The sequence below is a fragment of the Scyliorhinus canicula genome, chromosome 17 (assembly GCF_902713615.1).
Source record: "Scyliorhinus canicula chromosome 17, sScyCan1.1, whole genome shotgun sequence".
NCBI classification, from domain to species: Eukaryota; Metazoa; Chordata; class Chondrichthyes; order Carcharhiniformes; family Scyliorhinidae; genus Scyliorhinus; species Scyliorhinus canicula.
In genome coordinates, this window is record NC_052162.1 from 121,896,405 (window position 1) to 121,917,843 (window position 21,439).

Genomic DNA, 21,439 nt, shown 5'->3' on the forward strand with positions numbered 1-21,439 from the left:
ACTTTTATCCCCAAAGTGACTGTTACCTCACGTCAGAGTTGGGCCTGTTGTAACATGACAATTGGTCAATTTGGTCACTAGATTAATTGAATTGGTGGACAGGTAGGGCCATGGCGCCTGCGGTGGACAGGTAGGACCATGGCAGTATGCAAATTGCAGTGGATCAAGGCACCCTGGGAGTCTGGAGTTAAAGTGTCTCATGGCCAACCTCTCGTAGCTCATCATAATGATCGATGCCAAGGCCACCGGATGGTAGTTGTTGAGGCACGTTGCCTGGTTCTCCTTTGGCACAGGTATGGATGGTGGTCTTCTTGAAGCAGGTGGGAATCTAGGAACGAAGTAGGGAGAGGTTGAGGATGTCCGGAATCTGGAACGTGAGGGGGCTGAATGGGCCGGTTAAGAGAACTAGGGTATTTTCTCATCTGAAGGGGCTGAAGGCGGATGTGGCTATGCTCCAGGAGACCCACTTGAAGGTGGCGGACCAGGTTCGTCTGAGGAAGGGGTGGGTGGGGCAGGTTTTTCACTCAGGATTGGACGCGAAGAACCGGGGGGGTGGCGATTCTGGTGGGGAAGAGGGTGGCGTTCGAGGGGGCTGAGGTGGTGTCGGACAAGGAGGGCAGATATATTATGGTGAAGGGTAGGCTGCAAGGAGAGAAGGTAGTGCTGGTTAATGTATATGCCCCGAATTGGGATGATGCCAGCTTCATGAGGCGCTTGTTGGGCCGCATTCTGGATCTGGAGGCGGGGGGCCTGATCATGGGGGGAGACTTTAACACAGTGCTGGATCCCCCACTGGACCGGTCCAGTTCAAGGACGGGTAGGAGACCGGCGGCGGCAAAAGTGCTGAGGGGGTTTATGAACCAGATGGGAGGGGTGGATCCCTGGAGGTTTGGGAGGCCGAGAGCGCGGGAGTATTCCTTTTTCTCCCATGTCCATAGGGTCTATTCCCGAATAGATTTTTTTGTCCTGAGCAGGGGATTGATCCCGAAGGTGCAGGATGCAGAGTATTCGGCCATAGCGATTTCAGACCATGCTCCGCACTGGGTTGATCTGGAGATGGGGGAGGCGCGGGACCAGCGCCCGCTCTGGCACCTGGATGTGGGGATGCTGGCTGATGAGGAGGTGTGTAGGAGGGTCCGGGGAAGTATTGAGGGGTATCTTGATACCAACGACACGGGGGAGGTCCGGGTGGGGATGGTCTGGGAGGCTCTGAAAGCAGTGATCCGGGGGGAGCCGATCTACATCCGGGCCCATAGGGAAAGGAGGGAGAGGAAGGAGAGGGAGAGACTGGTGGGGGAGCTCCTGGATGTGGACAGGAGATACGCGGAGGCACCGGAGGAGGGGTTGCTGGGGGAACGGCGCAGTTTGCAGGCCAAATGTGACTTGTTGACCACCAGAAAGGCGGAGACACAGTGGAGGAGGTCGCAGGGCATGGTATATGGGTATGGGGAGAAGGCGAGCAGGATGTTGGCGCATCAGCTCCGCAGGCGAGATGCGGCTAGGGAAATTGGTGGAGTGACGGATAGGGGTGGGAATGTAGTGCAGAAGGGGACAGAAGTAAATGGGGTCTTTAGGGACTTCTACGAGGAACTGTACCGGTCAGAACCTCCGATGGGGAGAGGGGGAATGGAGAGCTTCATGAACAGGCTATGGTTCCCAAGGGTTCAAGAGGAGCTAGTAGAGGGGCTGGGGGCGCCGATAGAGTTGGAGGAGCGAGTCAGGGGGATTGGACAAATGCAGTCAGGTAAGGCCCCGGGGCCGGACGGGTTCCCGGTGGAATTTTATAAAAAGTATGCGGATCTGGTGGGCCCCCTGTTGGTGCGAGCCTTCAATGAGGCATGGGAGGGGGGGGGGGCTTTGCCCCCGACGATGTCGCGGGCACTGATCTCTCTGATCCTGAAGCGGGATAAGGACCCCTTGCAGTGTGGATCATACAGGCCTATCTCGCTCCTCAATGTTGACGCTAAGTTGCTGGCGAAGATCCTGGCCACCAGGATAGAGGACTGTGTGCCAGGGGTGATACACGAGGATCAGACAGGATTTGTCAAGGGACGGCAGCTCAACACGAATGTGCGGAGACTGCTAAATGTTATTATGATGCCGGCAGTGGAGGGGGAGGCGGAGATAGTGGTGGCACTGGATGCGGAGAAAGCGTTTGATAGAGCTGAGTGGGGGTACCTGTGGGAGGTGCTGGAGCGGTTCGGAATCGGGGAGGGATTCATCAAATGGGTGAGGCTGCTCTACGCGGCTCCGATGGCAAGTGTAGTTACCAATGAAAGGAGATCGGAGTACTTTAGGCTCTACCGTGGGACCAGGCAGGGGTGCCTCCTGTCCCCCTTGCTCTTTGCACTGGCAATTGAACCTTTGGCTATGGCGTTGAGGGAGTCAGGGAGATGGAGGGGTCTGGTGCGGGGTGGGGAGGAACATCATGTATCGCTGTATGCGGACGACCTGCTGTTGTATGTGGCGGACCCAGAAGGGGGAATGCCGGGGGTGATGGAGCTGTTAGCGGAATTTGGGGCCTTCTCGGGCTACAAGTTAAATTTAGGCAAGAGTGAGGTATTTGTAGTACACCCGGGTGATCAGCAGGAAGGAATTGGGAGACTCCCATTTAAGAGGGCAGTGAAGAGTTTCAGATACCTGGGGGTGCAGGTGGCCAGGAGTTGGGGGACTCTCCAAGCTTAATTTTACCAGGCTGGTGGAACAGATGGAGGAGGAATTTAAAAGGTGGGACATGGTGCCGCTATCGTTGGCGGGTAGAGTGCAGTCCGTCAAAATGACAGTTCTCCCGAAGTTCTTGTTCCTTTTTCAGTGTTTGCCCATCTTTATCCCTAGGGCCTTTTTTAGAAGGGTGACTAGCAGCATCATGAGCTTTGTTTGGGCGCATGGGACCCCGAGGGTGAAGAGGGTCTTCTTGGAGCGGGGTAGAGATGGGGGGGGGGGGGGGCTGGCGTTACCCAATCTCTCGGGGTATTATTCGGCGGCCAATGTGTCGATGGTGCGCAAGTGGGTAATGGAGGGGGAGGGGGCAGCATGGAAATGGATGGAGACGGCGTCCTGTGGAGATACAAGCCTTGGGGCTCTGGTAATGGCGACGTGGCCGCTCCCTCCTACGAGGTATACCACGAGTCCGGTGGTGGCGGCTACCCTCAAGATTTGGGGGCAGTGGAGGCGACATAGGGGAGAAGTGGGGGGCTCGATGGAGGCTCCGTTAAGGGGGAACCATAGGTTCGTCCCGGGGAACATTGATGGGGGATTTCAGGGTTGGCACAGAGCGGGCATCAGACAGCTGAGGGACCTGTTTATTGATGGGAGGTTTGCGAGCCTGGGGGAGTTGGAGGAGAAATTTGGGCTCCCCCGGGGAACATGTTCAGGTATCTGCAGGTAAAGGCATTTGCTAGGCGGCAGGTGGAGGGATTCCCTTCGCTTCCCACGAGGGGGGTGAGTGACAGGGTGCTTTCGGGGGTCTGGGTCGGAGAGGGGAAGATATCTGATATCTACAAGGTTATGCAGGAGGCGGAAGAGGCGTCAGTAGAGGAGCTCAAAGCTAAGTGGGAGGGGGAACTGGGGGAACAGATCGAAGACGGAACATGGGCTGATGCCCTGGAGAGGGTTAATTCTTCCTCCTCGTGTGCGCGGCTTTGCCTCATCCAATTCAAGGTGCTGCACCGGGCCCACATGACTGGGACGAGGATGAGTAGTTTCTTTGGGGGTGAAGACAGGTGTGTCAGGTGCTCGGGGAGTCCAGCGAACCATGCCCATATGTTCTGGGCATGCCCGGCACTGGAGGAGTTCTGGAAGGGGGTGGCGAGGACGGTGTCAAGGGTGGTGGGATCCAGGGTCAAGCCAGGATGGGGACTCGCGATTTTTGGGGTTGGGGTGGAGCCGGGAGTGCAGGAGGCGAAAGAGGCCGATGTGCTGGCCTTTGCGTCCCTAGTAGCCCGGCGAAGGATCTTGCTACAATGGAAGGATGCGAGGCCCCCAAGCGTGGAGACCTGGATCAATGACATGGCGGGTTTCATTAAGCTAGAGAAGGTCAAATTCGCCCTGAGAGGGTCGGTACAAGGGTTCTTTAGGCGGTGGCAACCTTTTCTCTACTTTCTGGCTCAACGATAGGGTACGGGGACAGAAGCAGCAGCAACCCAGGGGGGAGGGGGGGAACGGGGAGGGAAAAGGTGAGGGGGGGAGGGAAAAGGTGAGGGGGGGAGGGAAAAGGTGAGGGGGGGAGGGAAAAGGTGAGGGGGGAGGGAAAAGGTGAGGGGGGAGGGAAAAGGTGAGGGGGGGAGGGAAAAGGTGAGGGGGGAGGGAAAAGGTGAGGGGGGAGGGAAAAGGTGAGGGGGGAGGGGAAGGTGAGGGGGGAGGGAAAAGGTGAGGGGGGAGGGAAAAGGTGAGGGGGGAGGGAAAAGGTGAGGGGGGAGGGAAAAGGTGAGGGGGGGAGGGAAAAGGTGAGGGGGGAGGGAAAAGGTGAGGGGGGGAGGGAAAGGTGAGGGGGGAGGGAAAAGGTGAGGGGGGGAGGGAAAAGGTGAGGGGGGAGGGAAAAGGTGAGGGGGGGAGGGAAAAGGTGAGGGGGGAGGAAAAGGTGAGGGGGGAGGGAAAAGGTGAGGGGGGAGGGAAAAGGTGAGGGGGGAGGGAAAAGGTGAGGGGGGAGGGAAAAGGTGAGGGGGAGGGAAAAGGTGAGGGGGAGGGAAAAGGTGAGGGGGAGGGAAAAGGTGAGGGGGGAGGGAAAAGGTGAGGGGGAGGGAAAAGGTGAGGGGGGGCGGACGATGACTATGTTTGTTTATTTAATTTGAATTTATTTTTAAGTTCTTTTGTTATTCATTGGGGTTGGGGGGGTGGGGGATGGGATACATGCGTCGATACGGTCTGGGGGTGTTACAGTTATTATGGGTTATTTTGTTGCATTTCATTGTTTGTCGTTATGTTTTATATTTTCTGTAAAAAAATTCCAATAAAAATTATATTTAAAAAAAGCATAAATGCCTCAATAAAAATGTTTTTAAAAACTTTGCCACTCACACATTAAACCTGTGTCACCTGGTAATTGACTTTTCCAACCTGGGAAAAAGCTTCTGACTATCCACTCTGTCCGTGCCACTCATAATTTTGTAAACTTTTATCAGGTCGTCCATCAACCTCTGTCGCTCAAGCGAAAACAATCCGAGTTTATCCAACCTCTCCTCACAGCTAATACCCTCCAGGCCAGGCAACATCCTGGTAAACCTCCTCTGTAATCTCTCCAAAGCCTCCACATCCTTTCGGTAATGTGGTGACCAGAATTGTCGGAAATATTCCACGTGTGGCCTAACTAAGGTTCTGTACAGCTGCAGCATGACTTGCCAATTTTTATACTCAATGCCCCGACCAATGAAGACAAGCATGCCGTCTGCCTTCTTAGCTGCCTTATCCACCTGCATTGCCACTTTCAGTGATATGTTTATTGTAATTTCCCAATCTACCCCAGACAACTTGCCCCTCATACCATGACAGTTTCCTTCTGCAAGAAACACCCAGATAAATTGGACAAAAGAACCCTGTAACCACCATAGCCCATCTTCATGGCAATGTGGCTGCTTTGGGAACTAAATATCTTCCAACGTGCAAACACCTTTTCATTCTGTGCTCCTCGTCAAACTTGGAACCAGGTAATCGCAACGAGGCTCAAAAATGGTCAGCCCACCGGAGGCAGAGGTGTTAGACCGGCCAGTCCAGCAGAAAGAAACCCTCCAATCATCAGCATTCACCAGATGTCAGAATGAACAAAATGCAGTCCTGGATGTCAGTGAGAGCAGAAACAATAACAACGGAGCCAACATCTGGAATTTATTGTGAACTTGTTGCAGTCACAACAGGTGCGATGAATCACAAAACCCCTCCCCACATTGAGAGCAGATGAATGGTCTCTCCCCAGAATTAACTCGCTAGTGTCTCCGTAGTTGGGACGGATCATTGAATGTCTCCTCAGCTCAGAGCAGGTGAATGGCTTCTTCCAGGTGTGAACCCGCTAGTGTTCCCGCAGGGTGTATGGATATCTGAATCACTTATCTCACTAAGAGCAGGTTAACGCCTTCTCCCCAGTATGAACTCGCTGGTGTGTCCGCAGGTTGGATAACTGAGCGAATCCCTTCTCACACTGGGAGCAGGTGAACGGCCTCTCCCCAGTGTGAAGTCGCTGGTGTGTCAGCAGGCTCGATGAAGTAGTGAATCCCTTCCCACACTGAGAGCAGATGAACGGCCTCTCCCCAGTGTGAACTCGCTGGTGTTTCAGCAGGTTCGATGAATGAGTGAATCCCTTCCCACACTGAGAGCAGGTGAACGGCCTCTCCCCAGTGTGAACTCGCTGGTGTATCCGCAGTTCGGATGATTGAGCGAATCCCTTCTCACACTGAGAGCAGGTGAACGGCCTCTCCCCAGTGTGAACCCGCTGGTGTATCCGCAGGTCGGATGATTGAGTGAATCCCTTCTCACACTGAGAGCAGGTGAACGGCCTCTCCCCAGTGTGAAGTCGCTGGTGTGTCAGCAGGCTCGATGAAGTAGTGAATCCCTTCCCACACTGAGAGCAGGTGAACGGCCTCTCCCCAGTGTGAACTCGCTGGTGTTTCAGCAGGTTCGATGATTGAGCGAATCCCTTCCCACACTGAGAGCAGGTGAACGGCCTCTCCCCAGTGTGAACTCGCTGGTGTAGCCGCAGGTCGGATGATTGTGCGAATCGCTTCCCACACTGAGAGCAGGTGAACGGCCTCTCCCCAGTGTGAACTCGCTGGTGTATCCGCAGGTCGGATGATTGAGCGAATCGCTTCCCACACTGAGAGCAGGTGAACGGCCGCTCCCCAGTGTGAACTCGCTGGTGTTTCTTCAGGCTGGATAACTGAATGAATCCCTTCCTACACAAAGTGCAGGTGAACGGCCTCTCCCCAGTGTGACTGCGCCGATGAACTTCCAACTGAGATGGGGTCCTGAATCCCTTCCCACAGTCTCCACATTTCCATGGTTTCTCCATGTTTTGGGTCTCCTCTTGTCTCTCCAGGTCGGACAATCAGTTACAGAACACGTGTACGGTACCTCCCTGCTGTGAATGGTGTGATGTTTTTTCAGGCTGTGTAACTGGTTCAAACTCTTTCCACAGTCAGTGCTCTGGAACACTCTCACTCGGGTGTGTGTGTCTCGGTGCTTTTCCAGTCACACTGATGGTTAAAATCTTTTGAAGCCCAAAGAAAAGACAAACAGTTCTCATTCCAGATTCAATGGCCGATGATATTCAGTTCCAGGGAATTGAGAGACTCAGTCAGATTGAGACGTGACATTTGAGATTTCTGTCCGTAATTCCTCCGCTTCTAATACCCTGTAAAAACAATTTACAAAAGACATCATTGTCAGTACAGGATAGAAATTCAGAACAGACAATTGTAGTTTCTCTGAAACATTCTTTCCTCTCTCATTCCCCAAAAGCTGTAAATCTCCATCCCACACATTCTCTCTCCATTCTCACTCTGCTGTATCTAATATTCACCCTCCCAATTCTCCTGAAGATGCTGATTCAGGCTGATTGACTGATCCATGATCACTGTTTTCTGTCCTGGAAACAGAGATCATAACAAATAGGACCTGCAGTTGGCCATTCAGCCCATCAAGCCTGCTTGTCTATTCTGTGGGATCATTGGCCGATCGATGTCAGCGACATTCTCTGTGTTACTGACTAGAGGCTGAGTGTGCTGACTCAATATCTGTGAGCTTATGAGGCCGAGCTGTAAAACACCATGAAGAGGCTCGATGATCCGGAGGAGTGAATCGTGAACATTGAGCAAGATGCCTCCTCGGCGGAGGCAAGAATTTAATCCTTGGAAAACCGGCTGAGTGGGGTGGTGGACTCCTGGAGAACTTGGAGAAACGAGGGTCAGAGAAAGAACATCCAAGTAGTCGGCCTGCCAGAAGGTGTGGAGGGTGAGGCTCCCGTTAGGTTCTTTGAGGACCGGCTGCCACGTGTTCTCCAGCTGGATGTGAAGCCTGGGTGTTTCAAATCAGAAAGGGCATCGGATCCTATCTTTGAGGCCGAGGGATAGTTTTCAGTCCAGGCCTGGAATCATTCCCTTCCACAACTTGAAAGATCAGCAGAAGGTCCTGAAGACGGGTAAGGTGAGGTGGGACCTGGCTCCATGAGGGAATGAGGATTTCCTTCTTCCAGGACTTTTCGGCAGCCACACAAACGAAGCATCGAGGCTTCGATGAAGTTTGAAGGGAACTCAAGGCTGCGGGAGTGAATTATGTCGCTTTATCCAGTGACCCTGAAAATTGTATCCGACAACTCCGTCAAGTCTTTCGATAATCCGACTACTGCCTTGGTCTTCGGTAAATCCTTAAAGGGCAAGGATCGGAGTGATGATTTGCAGCTGATGGTTAAAATCTTTTGAATCCGACAGAAAAGACAAACATTTCTCCTTCCAGATTCAAAGGCCGGTGATATTCAGTTCCAAGGAATTGAGAGACTCTGTCAGATCGAGATGTGAAGTTTGAGATTACTGTCTGTAATTCCTCCTCTTCTAATATCCTGTAAAAACAATTTAACTCAGGCTCTAATCCGGACTCTTTCCCCATCATGGTGTTGTTGTCTGAATTTGTTATCTTTTATCCTGTTGAAGGGAGTTGTTATCCTCTGAGCACCGATTGAATGTCATCTTCTCCTTGAGTGTTACAGGGACTCGTATTATCTTTTCTCAGTTATGGTAGATGTGCCGTGTGCTGATTATCCATCGTCTTTCTTCTATTATCCGAGTGTTAATCATGGCAGAACCGAGTGGCGCCATTGCCGAAGGGTGGATGGTGGTGGATGCAGGTCTTCACGGGTGGGTCTAAAATGTGGGAGGGACAATTGATCCCCATTCCCTTGTTGGCCCTTCTTTTCTTCCCCTCATTTTGGAGAAGGTATCCTGAGGGTAACGACAGTCTGGCCGTGGGGTTAATCCTCCGGGTCCTCAGTCTTATTGAGGAATGTCCCCATGGATCTATTGTGGTGGTGATTCTTCTGTATTTTTGTTATTATGGGAGGGTTTATGTGTTGTTAACTTTATCCTACTCTGGTGCAGACGGGGCTTTTATCCGTGAAAGGAGCAGTTTGGGGAAACTTTGGTGCCTCTGGTGTAAAGTGAGTTGGAGGAGGGGGGTAATGGCCCACGCCCGATTGTGGTGTGAAAGTCTGTTCCTGTTCTCTCTGTCGCCTAACTAATAGCGGCAGTTAATCTGCAAATTTTCTCAGGGAATGTACGGAGCATCCATCACCCTATCAGAAGGAAAAAGATCCTCTCCTTCTTAGGGAGAAAGTCGACATAACCTTAGTGCAGAAAACTCAGCCTATTATGGGAAAGATATTGTTAAATGAGAAAGAGTGCAGAAGAGAATTACCAGGATGCTGCCAGGACTTGATGGTCTGAGTTATAAGGAGAGGCTGGGTGGGCTGGGACTTTTCCCCCTGGAGCGTAGGAGGCTTTGGTGTGATCTTATAGAGGTCTATAAAATAATGAGGAGCATAGATAAGGTATACAGTCGACATTTTCCCTGAGATAGAGGAGTCTAGAACTAGAGGGCATAGGTTTAAGGAGAGAGGAGAGAGATACAAAAGAGATCAGAGGGTAACTTTCTTCAGACAGAAGGTGGTGAGCATCTGGAACGGCTGCCAGAGGCAGTGGTAGAGACGGGTACAGTTTTGTCCTTCAAAAAGCAGTTAGACAGTTACATGGGCAGGGTGGGTATAGAGGGATATGGGCTAAATCCTGGCAAGTGGGACTAGCTTAGTGATAGAAACTGGGCAGCATGGACAAGCTGGGCCGAAGGGCCTGGTTCCAAGCTATAAACATCTATAACTCTACCTGGAACAAAATGAAACCTCACCTCAAGTTTGTTCAGCTCCAATCACCAGGAGCTAAGGGAGGGCAGGGTCTCCCAAAAATCAGGTTTCATCAATCGGCCTCTCGTCTTAGGTTCATAAGGGATTGGGTTAGGATGGAGCCAACATTCATCTGGCTCAATACAGAGCAGACCAGTCAGTTCTCGCTCGATCTAAAACTGGCAGAGGCTGATTATGGAATACATCTCCATGCAATTTTTCATGTCTGTAATTCATTCGGAGTCTGATGCATTGGGTAAAGTATGGGACTCCTATCTCAAATACATCAGCTCCAATGTGACTGACTTGCGCCTCCTGGGCTTTCCATGAGTGAATTCAATTCAACTTAGGGCAGGGGTAAGGCACAATGGTTAATGCTGCTACCTCAGCGCCAGGGACCCAGGTTGAATTCCAGCCATAGGTGGCTGTCTGTGTGGAGTTTGCATATTCTCCTTGTGTCTTTGTGTTTTTCCTCCGGGTGCTCCAGTTTCCTCCCATTGTCCAAAGATGTGCAGCTAAAGTGGATTGATCACACTAAATTGCCCCTTAATGTCCAAGATGTGGACTTCCGGTGGCTGTGATGGATCAGTAAGCCACACATTTGGGAGCTCCCGTTTTAAAGAGATTTTTCGGCTCTTTTGAGAGCCCAAAACGGAAATTTTTCGACGTCTCCCGGTGGGGGAAGGTGTGCTGAACGACTTTCCCTGCAGTCCATGACTCGAACTCGGAGTGGAAAGGGGGAAAAAACAGCAGCAGCTCCTCAGAAAAAACGGGGGAAGGGATCCAAGATGGCCACCGACAGAGCTCCAGAGGAATGGAGACTCTGGGCCCAGGAACAACAAACTGATCTCCTGCGCTGCTTTAAAGAATTCAAGGATGAAGTACTGAGCTCTCTGCAGGAAACGAACAGAAGGCTGTCAGAGATTCAGTCCACCCAGGGTGCTGCCATCAAGATGTTGCAGACGCAGGCCATTGAACGAGAGGAGGAGGCCGTGGTCCTCGTGAGTAAGGTGGAGGGGCACGAAGCACTCCACAAGAAGTGGCAGGAACGCTTTGAGGAGCTGGATCACCGCATGAGGCGGAAAAACCTGCGGATCTTGGGCCTTGCAGAGGGGCTGGAGGGATCGGACCTGACAGCCTATGTGGCTGTAATGCTGAATTCGCTAGTGGGGGCCGGATCTCTCCATCTGCCCTTGGAGCTGGAGGGAGCGCACAGGGTGCTGGCCAGGAGGCCCAAGGAAGATGAACCCCCGCGTGCGGTGCTGGTGAGGTTCCACCGGTTCAGTGATCGGGAGTGCGTGCTGCGCTGGGCCAAGAAGGTGAAAAGCAGCAATTGGGAGAATGGGGTATTGCGGATCTACCAGGACTGGAGTGCGGAGGTGGCTAAGCGGCGGTCCGGATTTAATCGGACGAAAGAGGTGCTTTATAGAAAAAAGATAAAGTTCGGAATGTTGCCGCCCGCGCGCCTGTGGGTAACTTATTTGGACCGGCACCATTATTTTGATTCCCCGGAGGAGGCGTGGGCCTTCGTGCGGATGGAGAAACTGGACTTGAACTAGGGGTTGGGGGTTGCGAGGTCGGCTGTAAGATATTAGTGCTGGATTCTGCTGTTGCTGTGTTCTCTTTTTCTTCTGTTGTTTTCTTCTTGTTTTAGTACTTTTGCAATTTTGATATGGTTATTTACGGAGGGGTTGTTCTGCTATGTTTTTGTTTTTGTGCTGTGGGACATTGTCTGGGCTGTGTATCTTGAGGGGAGGGGAGGGGGGGGGGTATGTTGTATTCTATGCCGGAGTGGGGGTATGGAGTGGGGCTGATATTTGGGAGCTGCGTCAGAAGGGTGTGGTGGGGCAGTGCAAAAGCGCGGGCTTTCCTCTGGTTTCCCGTGCTGCGGGGCTGGGGGGTGGAGATGGTGACGGGGGAGGCGGGGCCTTAACTGGTTCTTCCCCGCACTGGAGCGATGCCAGGAGGAGGGATAGATTGGGGGATGATCCCACTTCGGGAGGGGTCGGGCTATTGGCAGGGAGTTTCCGGGGTCAGCAGAAGTTAGCTGACCCACGGAAGTACAATGGAGGACGGTTCGCGGCTGGGAGGGTTCCTAGCCTGGGGGGGAAGGGAGGGGGGGGAAAGGGGAATACCGGGTTGCTGCTGGTAGGGTCAAGAAAGAGCTGGTTGGGGGCTGGGAGGACAGAGGTGAGGGGTTGTCGCTATGGGGACGGGGTCGAGCAGGGGGTGCTGGCCTGGGGCGGGCAGTCAACGGGCTATGGCTAGCCGACGGGGGAGGGGGGCGGGACGCCCTCTGATCCGGTTGGTCACCTGGAATGTGAGAGGGTTGAATGGGCCGGTGAAGCGGTCGAGGGTACTGGCTCACCTGAAGGGGCTAAAGGCGGATGTGGCAATGCTTCAGGAGACCCACCTGAGGGTGGCGGACCAGGTCCGCCTGAGGAAGGGATGGGTGGGGCAGGTTTTCCACTCGGGGTTGGATGTGAGGAACCGGGGAGTGGCGATTCTGGTGGGGAAAAATGTGTTGTTTGAGGCATCGGAGGTGGTGGCGGATAAGGGGGGTAGGTATGTGATGGTTAGGGGCAGGCTACAAGGAGAGAAGGTGGTACTGGCTAGTGTGTATGCCCCAAATTGGGATGATGCGGGCTTTATGAGGCGTATGTTGGGACGGATCCCGGATCTGGAGGCGGGAGGTCTGATCATAGGGGGGGACTTTAATACGGTGTTGGATCCTTCACTGGATCGGTCCAGCTCTAGGACGGGTAGGAGGCCGGTGGCGGCCAAGGTACTGAGAGGGTTTATGGACCAGATGGGTGGGGTGGATCCATGGAGGTTTGTAAGGCCGAGGGCACGCGAGTACTCTTTCTTCTCCCACGTACATAGGGTCTACTCTCGGATAGATTTCTTCGTGGTGAGTAGGGGACTGATTCCGAGAGTGGAGGAGGCCGAGTATTCGGCCATTGCAATCTCCGACCACGCTCCGCATTGGATAGAGTTGGAGATGGGAGAGGTGCGAGACCAACGTCCATTGTGGCGGTTGGATGTGGGGTTGTTGGCGGAGGAGGAGGTGTGTAGGAGGGTCCGGGCAAGTATTGAGGGGTACCTTGAGGTGAATGATACGGGGGAGGTTCAGGTGGGGATGGTCTGGGAAGCCCTGAAGGCAGTAATTCGTGGGGAGCTGATATCCATCCGGGCACACAGGAAGAGGAGCGAAAGGAGTGAGAGGGATAGACTGGTGGGAAAGATGCTGGAGGTGGACAGGAGGTATGCAGAGGCACCAGAGGAGGGACTGTTGGGGGAGAGGTGCAGCCTGCAGGCTAAATTTGATTTGCTGACCACTAGAAAGGCGGAGGCACAGTGGAGGAAGGCACAAGGGGCAGTGTACGAACATGGTGAAAAGGCGAGTAGGATGCTGGCTCATCAGCTGCGTAAGCGGGATGCGGCTAAGGAGATTGCTGGAGTGAGAGATAAGAGTGGGAATGTGGTGCGGAAGGGGGTAGAGGTGAATGAGGTCTTCAAGGATTTTTACGGGGAACTGTACCGGTCGGAGCCAAAGGGTGAGAGGAGGGGAATGGAGAGGTTCCTTGACGGGCTTTCATTCCCGAAGGTGCAGGAGGAGAAGGTGGAGGGGTTGGGTGCGCCGATTGAGCTGGAGGAGCTAGTTAAGGGGATCGGGCAGATGCAGTCAGGGAAGGCACCGGGGCCGGATGGGTTCCCGGTGGAATTTTATAAAAAGTTTGTGGATCTAGTGGGCCCCTTGCTGGTGCGAACACTCAATGAAGCGTGGGAGGGGGGGACTTTGCCCCCGACGATGTCACGGGCGCTGATCTCGTTAATTTTAAAGAAGGACAAGGACCCCCAGCAGTGTGGTTCATACAGGCCCATATCTCTCCTCAACGTGGACGCTAAAGTGCTGGCAAAAATCCTGGCCACCAGGATAGAGGACTGTGTGCCAGGGGTTGTGCACGAGGACCAGACAGGTTTTGTGAAGGGAAGGCAGCTGAACACGAATGTGCGGAGATTGCTGAATGTCATTATGATGCCGGCGATTGAGGGGGAGGCAGAGATAGTGGTGGCACTGGATGCGGAGAAGGCCTTCGATAGAGTGGAGTGGGGGTACCTATGGGAGGTGTTGGGGAGGTTTGGATTTGGTGAAGGGTTCATTAGATGGGTAAGGCTGTTATATGAGGCCCCGATGGCGTGCGTGGCTACGAATAGGAGGAGGTCGGAGTACTTCCGGCTTTACCGAGGGACCAGGCAGGGTTGCCCCTTGTCCCCCTTGTTGTTTGCACTGGCAATCGAGCCGCTGGTGATGGCATTGAGAGATTCAGAGAGGTGGAGAGGCTTGGTGCGAGGTGGAGAGGAACATAGGGTGTCGTTGTATGCCGACGACCTGTTACTGTATGTGGCGGACCCGGTGGGAGGGATGCCGGGAGTGATGGAGTTACTAGCCGAGTTTGGGACCTTCTCAGGTTATAAATTAAACTTAGGCAAGAGCGAGGTGTTTGTGGTGCACCCTGGAGACCAGGAGGAAGGAATTGGTAGGCTCCCGCTTAGGCGGGCAGGGGAGAGCTTTAGGTACCTGGGGGTGCAAGTGGCCAGGGACTGGGGGACTCTCCACAAGCATAACTTTACCAGGCTGGTAGATCAGATGGAGGAGGAGTTCAGGAGGTGGGACATGCTGCCATTGTCGTTGGCGGGGAGGGTGCAGTCCGTCAAAATGACAGTGCTTCTGAGGTTCTTGTTCCTTTTTCAGTGCCTGCCCATATTTATCCCCAGGACCTTCTTTAGGAGAGTGACTAGCAGTATTCTGAGTTTTGTGTGGGCACATGGGACTCCGAGAGTGAGGAGGGTGTTCCTGGAGCGAGGAAGGGATGGAGGTGGGCTGGCACTGCCCAACCTTCTGGGGTACTATTGGGCAGCCAATGTGTCAATGGTGCGTAAATGGGTGATGGAGGGGGGAGGGGCGGCGTGGAAAAGAATGGAGATGCGTCATGTAGAGGTACGAGCCTGGGTGCCATGGTAACGGCACCGTTGCCGCTCTCCCCTAAGAGGTTTACCACGAGCCCGGTGGTGGCGGCGACCGTAAGAATCTGGGAACAATGGAGACGGCATCGGGAGGAAACAGGAGGCTCGATGGAGGCTCCACTGGGTGGCAACCATCGGTTCATCCCGGGGAACACGGATGGGGGATTCAGGGGGTGGCAAAGGGCGGGCATCAGCAAATTGAGGGACCTGTTTATTGGCGGGAGGTTTGCGGGCCTGGGGGAACTGGAAGATAAATTTGGCCTTCCCCAGGGGAACATGTTCAGATACCTGCAGGTAAAGGCGTTTGCTAGGCGACAGGTAGAGGGATTCCCTTTGCTGCCCTCGCAGGGGGCGATGGACAGAGTGCTTTCGGGGGTGTGGGTAGGAGAGGGGAAGGTGTCTGACATCTATAAGGTAATGCAGGAGGTGGAGGAGTCGTCAGTGGAGGAGCTGAAGGCTAAATGGGAGGAGGAACTCAGGGAGCAGATAGAGGACGGGACTTGGGCGGATGCCTTGGAGAGAGTCAACTCTTCCTCCTCATGTGCGAGGCTTAGTCTCATCCAATTTAAGGTGCTGCACCGGGCCCACATGTCCGGGACTAGGATGAGTAGGTTCTTCGGGGGTGAGGACAGGTGCACCAGATGTTCGGGGAGTCCTGCGAACCACGCCCATATGTTCTGGGCATGCCCAGCACTGGAAGAATTCTGGAAGGGGGTGGCGGGGACAGTGTCGAGGGTGGTTGGATCCAGGGTCAAACCAGGGTGGGGACTCGCGATTTTTGGAGTTGCGGTAGAGCCGGGAGTGCAGGAGGCGAAAGAGGCCGGTGTCCTGGCCTTTGCGTCCCTAGTAGCCCGTCGAAGGATTCTGTTACAATGGAAGGATGCAAGGCCCCCAAGTGTGGAGACCTGGATCAGTGACATGGCGGGATTTATAAAATTGGAAAAGGTCAAATTTGCCCTGAGAGGATCAATACAAGGGTTCTATAAACGATGGCAGCCTTTTTTGGACTTCCTGGCTCATAGATAGGTAACTGGGTCAATAGCAGCAGCAACCCGGGGTGGTGGGGTGGGGGGGGGGGGGGGGGGGGGTGGTGGTGGTGGGGGGGTGGGGGGTGGGGGGGGTGGGGGGGGTGCATTATTGTAGTGTTTATTCTGTAACTTTATAGTGTGTTAATATGCGTTGTTGTTAAAATGCTGGGTTGTTCATGGGGATGGGGCGAATGTATATGATTGTTAATATTATTGTTATTTTCGGTATTTTACTAAGGTGCGTCAATGTTGTATAAAATCAAAATTTCTCAATAAAAATTATTTAAAAAAAAAAAATGTCCAAGATGTGTAGGTTAGGTGGGTTGACCATGATCAATGTACCGGGTTACGAGGATAGGATGGGGAGTGGGCTTCAGTGAAGGGTTATTTCTGAGGCTCAGTGCAGACTTGAGGGGTGAATGGCCTTCTGCACTGTAGGAGTTCTATGTCATCTATATTGTGTTATTCATTTTAATTTGTATATGCAGTTAGTCTGTTTGTAATATTTTACAAACTGAACTGTTATCCTTTGTTTTTATAGAATCTTACCCTCTGTAGTTTCTCTGGAACATTCTTTCCTCTCTCATTCCCCAAAAGTTGTAAATCTCCACCCCCACAATCTCCCTCCATTCTCACTCTGCTGTATCTAATATTCACCCTCCCAATTCTCCTGAAGGTTCTGATTCAGGCTGATTAACAGATCCATGCTCACTGCTTCCTGTCCTGGACATGGAAACCATAACAAATCAGAGTTGCAGTCGGCCATTTGGCCCATCGAGCCTGCTCAACCGTTCAATGAGATCATTGGCCGATCTACCTCAGCATCATTTTCCCACACTATCCCCCATATCCCTTGATATGTTCAATATCTAGAAACCTATCAATATCTGTGTTGAAAATACTTGATGACTGAGGCTCCACAGTCCTCTTGGGTGGAGAATTCCAAAGCTTCACCACATCCTCGAGTGAAGAAATCCCTCCTCATCTCAGCCTTCTTTCCATTTTCCCACCTGTTCCCCATAAACGTCATTACTCAGAAATCTATTCAACTCATCCGTAAAAATATTCAATGACCCCAGCCTCCACTGGTCCCTGTGGAAGAGAAATCCAGAGACTAACAACCATCCGATGGAAGAGATTATTGGAAATATATAACGTAGTTACTATATTATATTACACAGCTAGAAATAATAATAAATGTGCATTATTACAGAACCCTGAATAATATATCAAATGTATACCATATAACAACACTATACATATCATACGGGGTGGCACAGTAACACAGTGTTTAGCTCTGTTGCTTCACAGCTCCAGGGTCCCCGGTTCGATTTCAGGTTTGGGCCACTGTCTGTGTGCAGTCTGCACGTTCTCCCCATGTCTGTGGGGTTTCCTCCGGGTGCTCCGTTTCCTCTCAGTCCTGAAAGACGTGCTTGTTAGGTGATTTGGACATTCTGAATTATCCCTCAGTGTACCCGAACAGGCACCGGAGTGTGACAATTAGGGGCTTTTAACAGTAACTTCATTGCAGTGATAATGTAAGCCTACTTGTGACAACAATAAACATTATGATTATCTTTGTCCGATATTAATTTACTGTCACCTTAAATGTCAGCCATCTTGGGGGAAATCAGCACTTTAATTGTGAACATTGGGAAAGAGACCATCCTTTTAGCCAGACAAATAAATGTGTCAAGCTGAGGGAGCAAAGGGTGTCAATGTCTTTAAGAGAGAGAGAGAGACCTGGGCCAACCTTTCCAGAGTCTGCCTTTCCAGAGTCTGCACCCTCCCTGGTTTCACTTCCTTTCCCTTCAGTTGCTGCAAGTGACCAATTGAAGGTGAGAATGAGAAAAGAAATGGAAAGGGGGAGAAAAGAAAGTGTTTTACTCACAGATGTTAGAGACAGGAGGATGTTTCATCCTGTGTGAAGCTCAATCTTCAATCACTCTCATTGGTTACAGGACCAGAGTCCTTCTGGTCGTCCAACTCTTCCCATTGGTCAACACCAATGCTGGACGGTCAGGGGGTGGGGACTCCCTCGCACATACTCAGTTCCCCCCTCTCCCTTGGACATGCGTAGTCGCTGGCCGAGTGGGGGAAGGGAGGCCGGCGAGCGGCTTCTCGCTCTGGCCGGAGACGTCAGCCGGTTGCCTGGAAACGTTGTCTCGAGGAGGCACAACAATGAGTGGGGACCCAGCGGGGCTCCTGCGCCGAGCCTGCGCACTGCAATGCAGTGACGTCACCGCCGAGCAGAATGATTCCTATTGGCTGATTCAGGCTCTCACACAATTAAAGGTTCTGGTTTCCCCAGCAGGTGGCTGACGTTGAAGGAGACAGTAAATTAATATCGGCCAGGAAGTAGTGAGCAGGGATCTGTCAATCAGCCTGAATCAGCACCTTCAGGAGAATTGGGAGGGTGAATATTAGATACAGCAGAGTGAGAATGGAGGGAGAGTGTGTGGGATGGAGATTTACACCATTTGGGGAATGAGAGAGGAAAGAATGTTCCTGAGAAACTACAATTGTCTGTTCTGAATTTCTATCCTGTACTGACAGTGATACATTTTTGAAACTCCTTTTCCAGGATATCAGAAGGAGAGGATTTGCAGACAGAAACCTCACACCAAACATTAGCTGCAGATCTGCTCTATTCATTAGCCTTTAATTGTTGGATAAACGTTTGTCTATTGTCTGCTGCAGAAAATTTTATAAATCAATTTGACTGGAAAAGCACTGAGATACACACACATCCGACTGATAGTGTTCCAGAGCACAGAATGGGAAAGAGCTTGAATCAGTTATATAGCTTGAAGAAAACATAACGAATTGGTGCAGGGAAAGACCCAACACGAGTTGTGTGTGGACAAGGCTTCAACAAATGAATTGAATGTTGAGAGGCAGAAAGACACCCGCAAGGAGAAACAATGGAAATATAGGGAATGTGGGAAAGGATTCATATCCCCCACTGAAGCTGGAAATTCACCATTCCTAGTGGGTATTTTTCATCCTATATTAAATTGTAAGTCATTGTTTTATATTTACTTTATTCGTTCTGGGCGTCGCTGGCTAGGCCAGCATTTATTGCCCATCCCTGAGGACATGTAAGAGACAACCACATTACTGTGGGGCTGGAGTCACATGATCGCCAGACCAGGTAAGAATGACAGATTTCCTTCCCTAAAGGACATGAGTGAACCAGATGGGTTTTTACAACAATTGACAATGGCTTCATGGTCATCATTGGACTTTTAACTCCAGATTTTTATTTAATTCAAATTCCACCATCTGCCCTGGTGGGATTCGAATCCAGGTCCCCAGAGCATCACCCTGGGTCTCTGGATTACTAATACAGCAACAATACCACTACGTCACTGTCTCCACATAATAAGGGGACGGACTTTGTTGATTTATTGTTTAAATATATAGTATTCTTTTAAATTTAATTTAAAGGGTTTACTCATGGCAGGAGAGCACAAAGCCATGGTTTGGTCCTCTTGCTCCATGTGGGAATCCAGGTACATTTCCAGTTCCCGGGACCAGCATTGTGTGCAGGAAGTGTGTCCAGCTGCAGCTCCTGGAAGCTCGGGTTTCAGAGCTCGAACGGCGGCTGTGGAGCATCCCCGAGTCTGAGAGCCTCGTGGATAGCATGTTTAGAGAGGTGGTCACACCGCAGCTGAAGGAACCTGAGGAAGGAAGGGAATGGGTGACTGCCAGGCAGTCCAAGAGAAAGAGGCAGGTAGTTTGGGCAGCACGGTAGCATTGTGGATAGCACAATTGCTTCACAGCTCCAGGGTCCCAGGTTCGATTCCGGCTTGGGTCACTGTCTGTGCGGAGTCTGCACATCCTCCCCATGTGTGCGTGGGTTTCCTCCGGGTGCTCCGGTTTCCTCCTACAGTCCAAAGATGTGCAGGTTAGGTGGATTGGCCATGATAAATTGCCCTTAGTGTTGGGTGGGGTTACTGGGTTATGGGGATAGGGTGGAGGTGTTGACCTCGGGTAGGGTGCTCTTTCCAAGAGCCGGTGCAGACTCGATGGGCCGAGTGGCCTCCTTCTGCACTGTAAATTCTATGAAACAGTTCAGGAGTCTCCTGGGGTCCCCCTCGCTAATCGGTATTCCATTTTGGAGGCTGATGAGGCTGGTTCCTCCAGGGAGTATGAACAGAGGCAAGTTTCTGGCACCACAAGCAGCCTGTCTGTACAGGAGAGGGGAAAGAGAGGAAGAGCAATAACAATAGGGCATCCTTTTGTATCTGGAAAACCTCAGATATGTCAACCAGTATTTTAATCAAAGTTCTACCCAGGTGTCTTTTAATAGTGAGGAGAACAAAGGACAAAATACAAGTTCAACAATCTTTATTGAACAAAGTTAATCCGTAAATTAACCCAAGTTTGTATACAAGAAATAGCCAGGATTCAGCTCTACTACCCCCAAAGGTGATTGGATTGAACTGTAGATCCAATCCTCAAGCCTCTCTGGTCCATCATCACTAAGTTAGTCTCGCTGGCAGCTTCCTCCCTCCTTCCTTCTCTGGTCAGTCTGGGGTTGGTCAGGGTCATCTCCCACATCAGGTTTTCGCTGCTGGTGTGCTTTGGACATCTATTTTTATCCTCCTTCCTCCCCGCCTTTTCCAGAAACTACTCTGGCTTCTGGCCAATGAGATCGCGGGAGAGGGTCCCAACAGCCAATGGGTTTCTTGATGTCTGTTTGACAGGAGACTGGGCCCCACCCCCAGGTGTCCACCTCTGTGCTGTTTGCTGGCACATAACCTGTTGTTCTGGGTGCACAAGAGCCTGGCTCGATCTGGGACACTGACAATGGGCTTGTGCAATGAATAGAGTGCAATGATCTGTTGATGGCGAGTTGGTAGGGCAGTTCCAGACATGTCGGAGTCTGTATATTCGAACTTGACCAAGTTCGAATTCTCAGCAGGCCATTTGCTGGTGCTGACTAGTTTAATTTAAAGTGTCTAATTCTTTAATTTCGGATATCCAATTTTAATGGAGCTTAAAACTAGGCCGGCTTGGTCACCACAGTCCCTCCTTGTGATTCAGTGAGCATCAGTGAACATTTAAGGGTCAATAAATTAATATCGGCCAGAGATATGTCAAGTGTTGTTATATGGTACAGATTAGATATATTATTTATGGTTCTGTACAGTACATATAATTTTTATTTCTCGTATTGTAATATTGAACTATAACTACGTCATATATTTTCAGTAATCTGTTACCTCAGAGGGTTGTTAATCTCGGGATTTCTCTTCCTCAGGGGCCAGTGGAGTCTGGAGGTCATTGAATATATTCAAGGATGAGTTAGACAGATTTCTTTTTTTAATTTGAAGTACCCTATTTTTTTTTCCCCTTGGATATGTGCAGTTCCGGGCCATCTGCCCGCATGGCAGATGGAGCGAATTCTCCAGCATGGGGGATATTGGGAGCTGCGGCCGCCATTACCCGATCGAAGCCCAGTCTCCACCTCCTGGACTGGGATGAAAAGTGGAGGGGTGGG

At 51.6% G+C, this 21,439-nt stretch overlaps 2 protein-coding genes across 2 annotated transcripts in view; one reads left to right on the forward strand and one right to left on the reverse strand.

Moving 5' to 3' along the window:
* LOC119951818 (zinc finger protein 239-like) overlaps nucleotides 1–21,439 on the forward strand; it is a 295,099-nt gene that overhangs the window by 62,448 nt on the left and 211,212 nt on the right. The window lies entirely within an intron of this gene.
* LOC119951781 (zinc finger protein 271-like) overlaps nucleotides 5,799–21,439 on the reverse strand; it is a 44,575-nt gene continuing 28,934 nt past the window's right edge. The window contains exon 3 of the mRNA XM_038775128.1: nucleotides 5,799–6,920. Within this exon, the coding sequence (XP_038631056.1) occupies nucleotides 6,047–6,920 (874 nt within the window). The 3' untranslated portion in view covers nucleotides 5,799–6,046. The remainder of the gene's footprint in view (nucleotides 6,921–21,439) is intronic.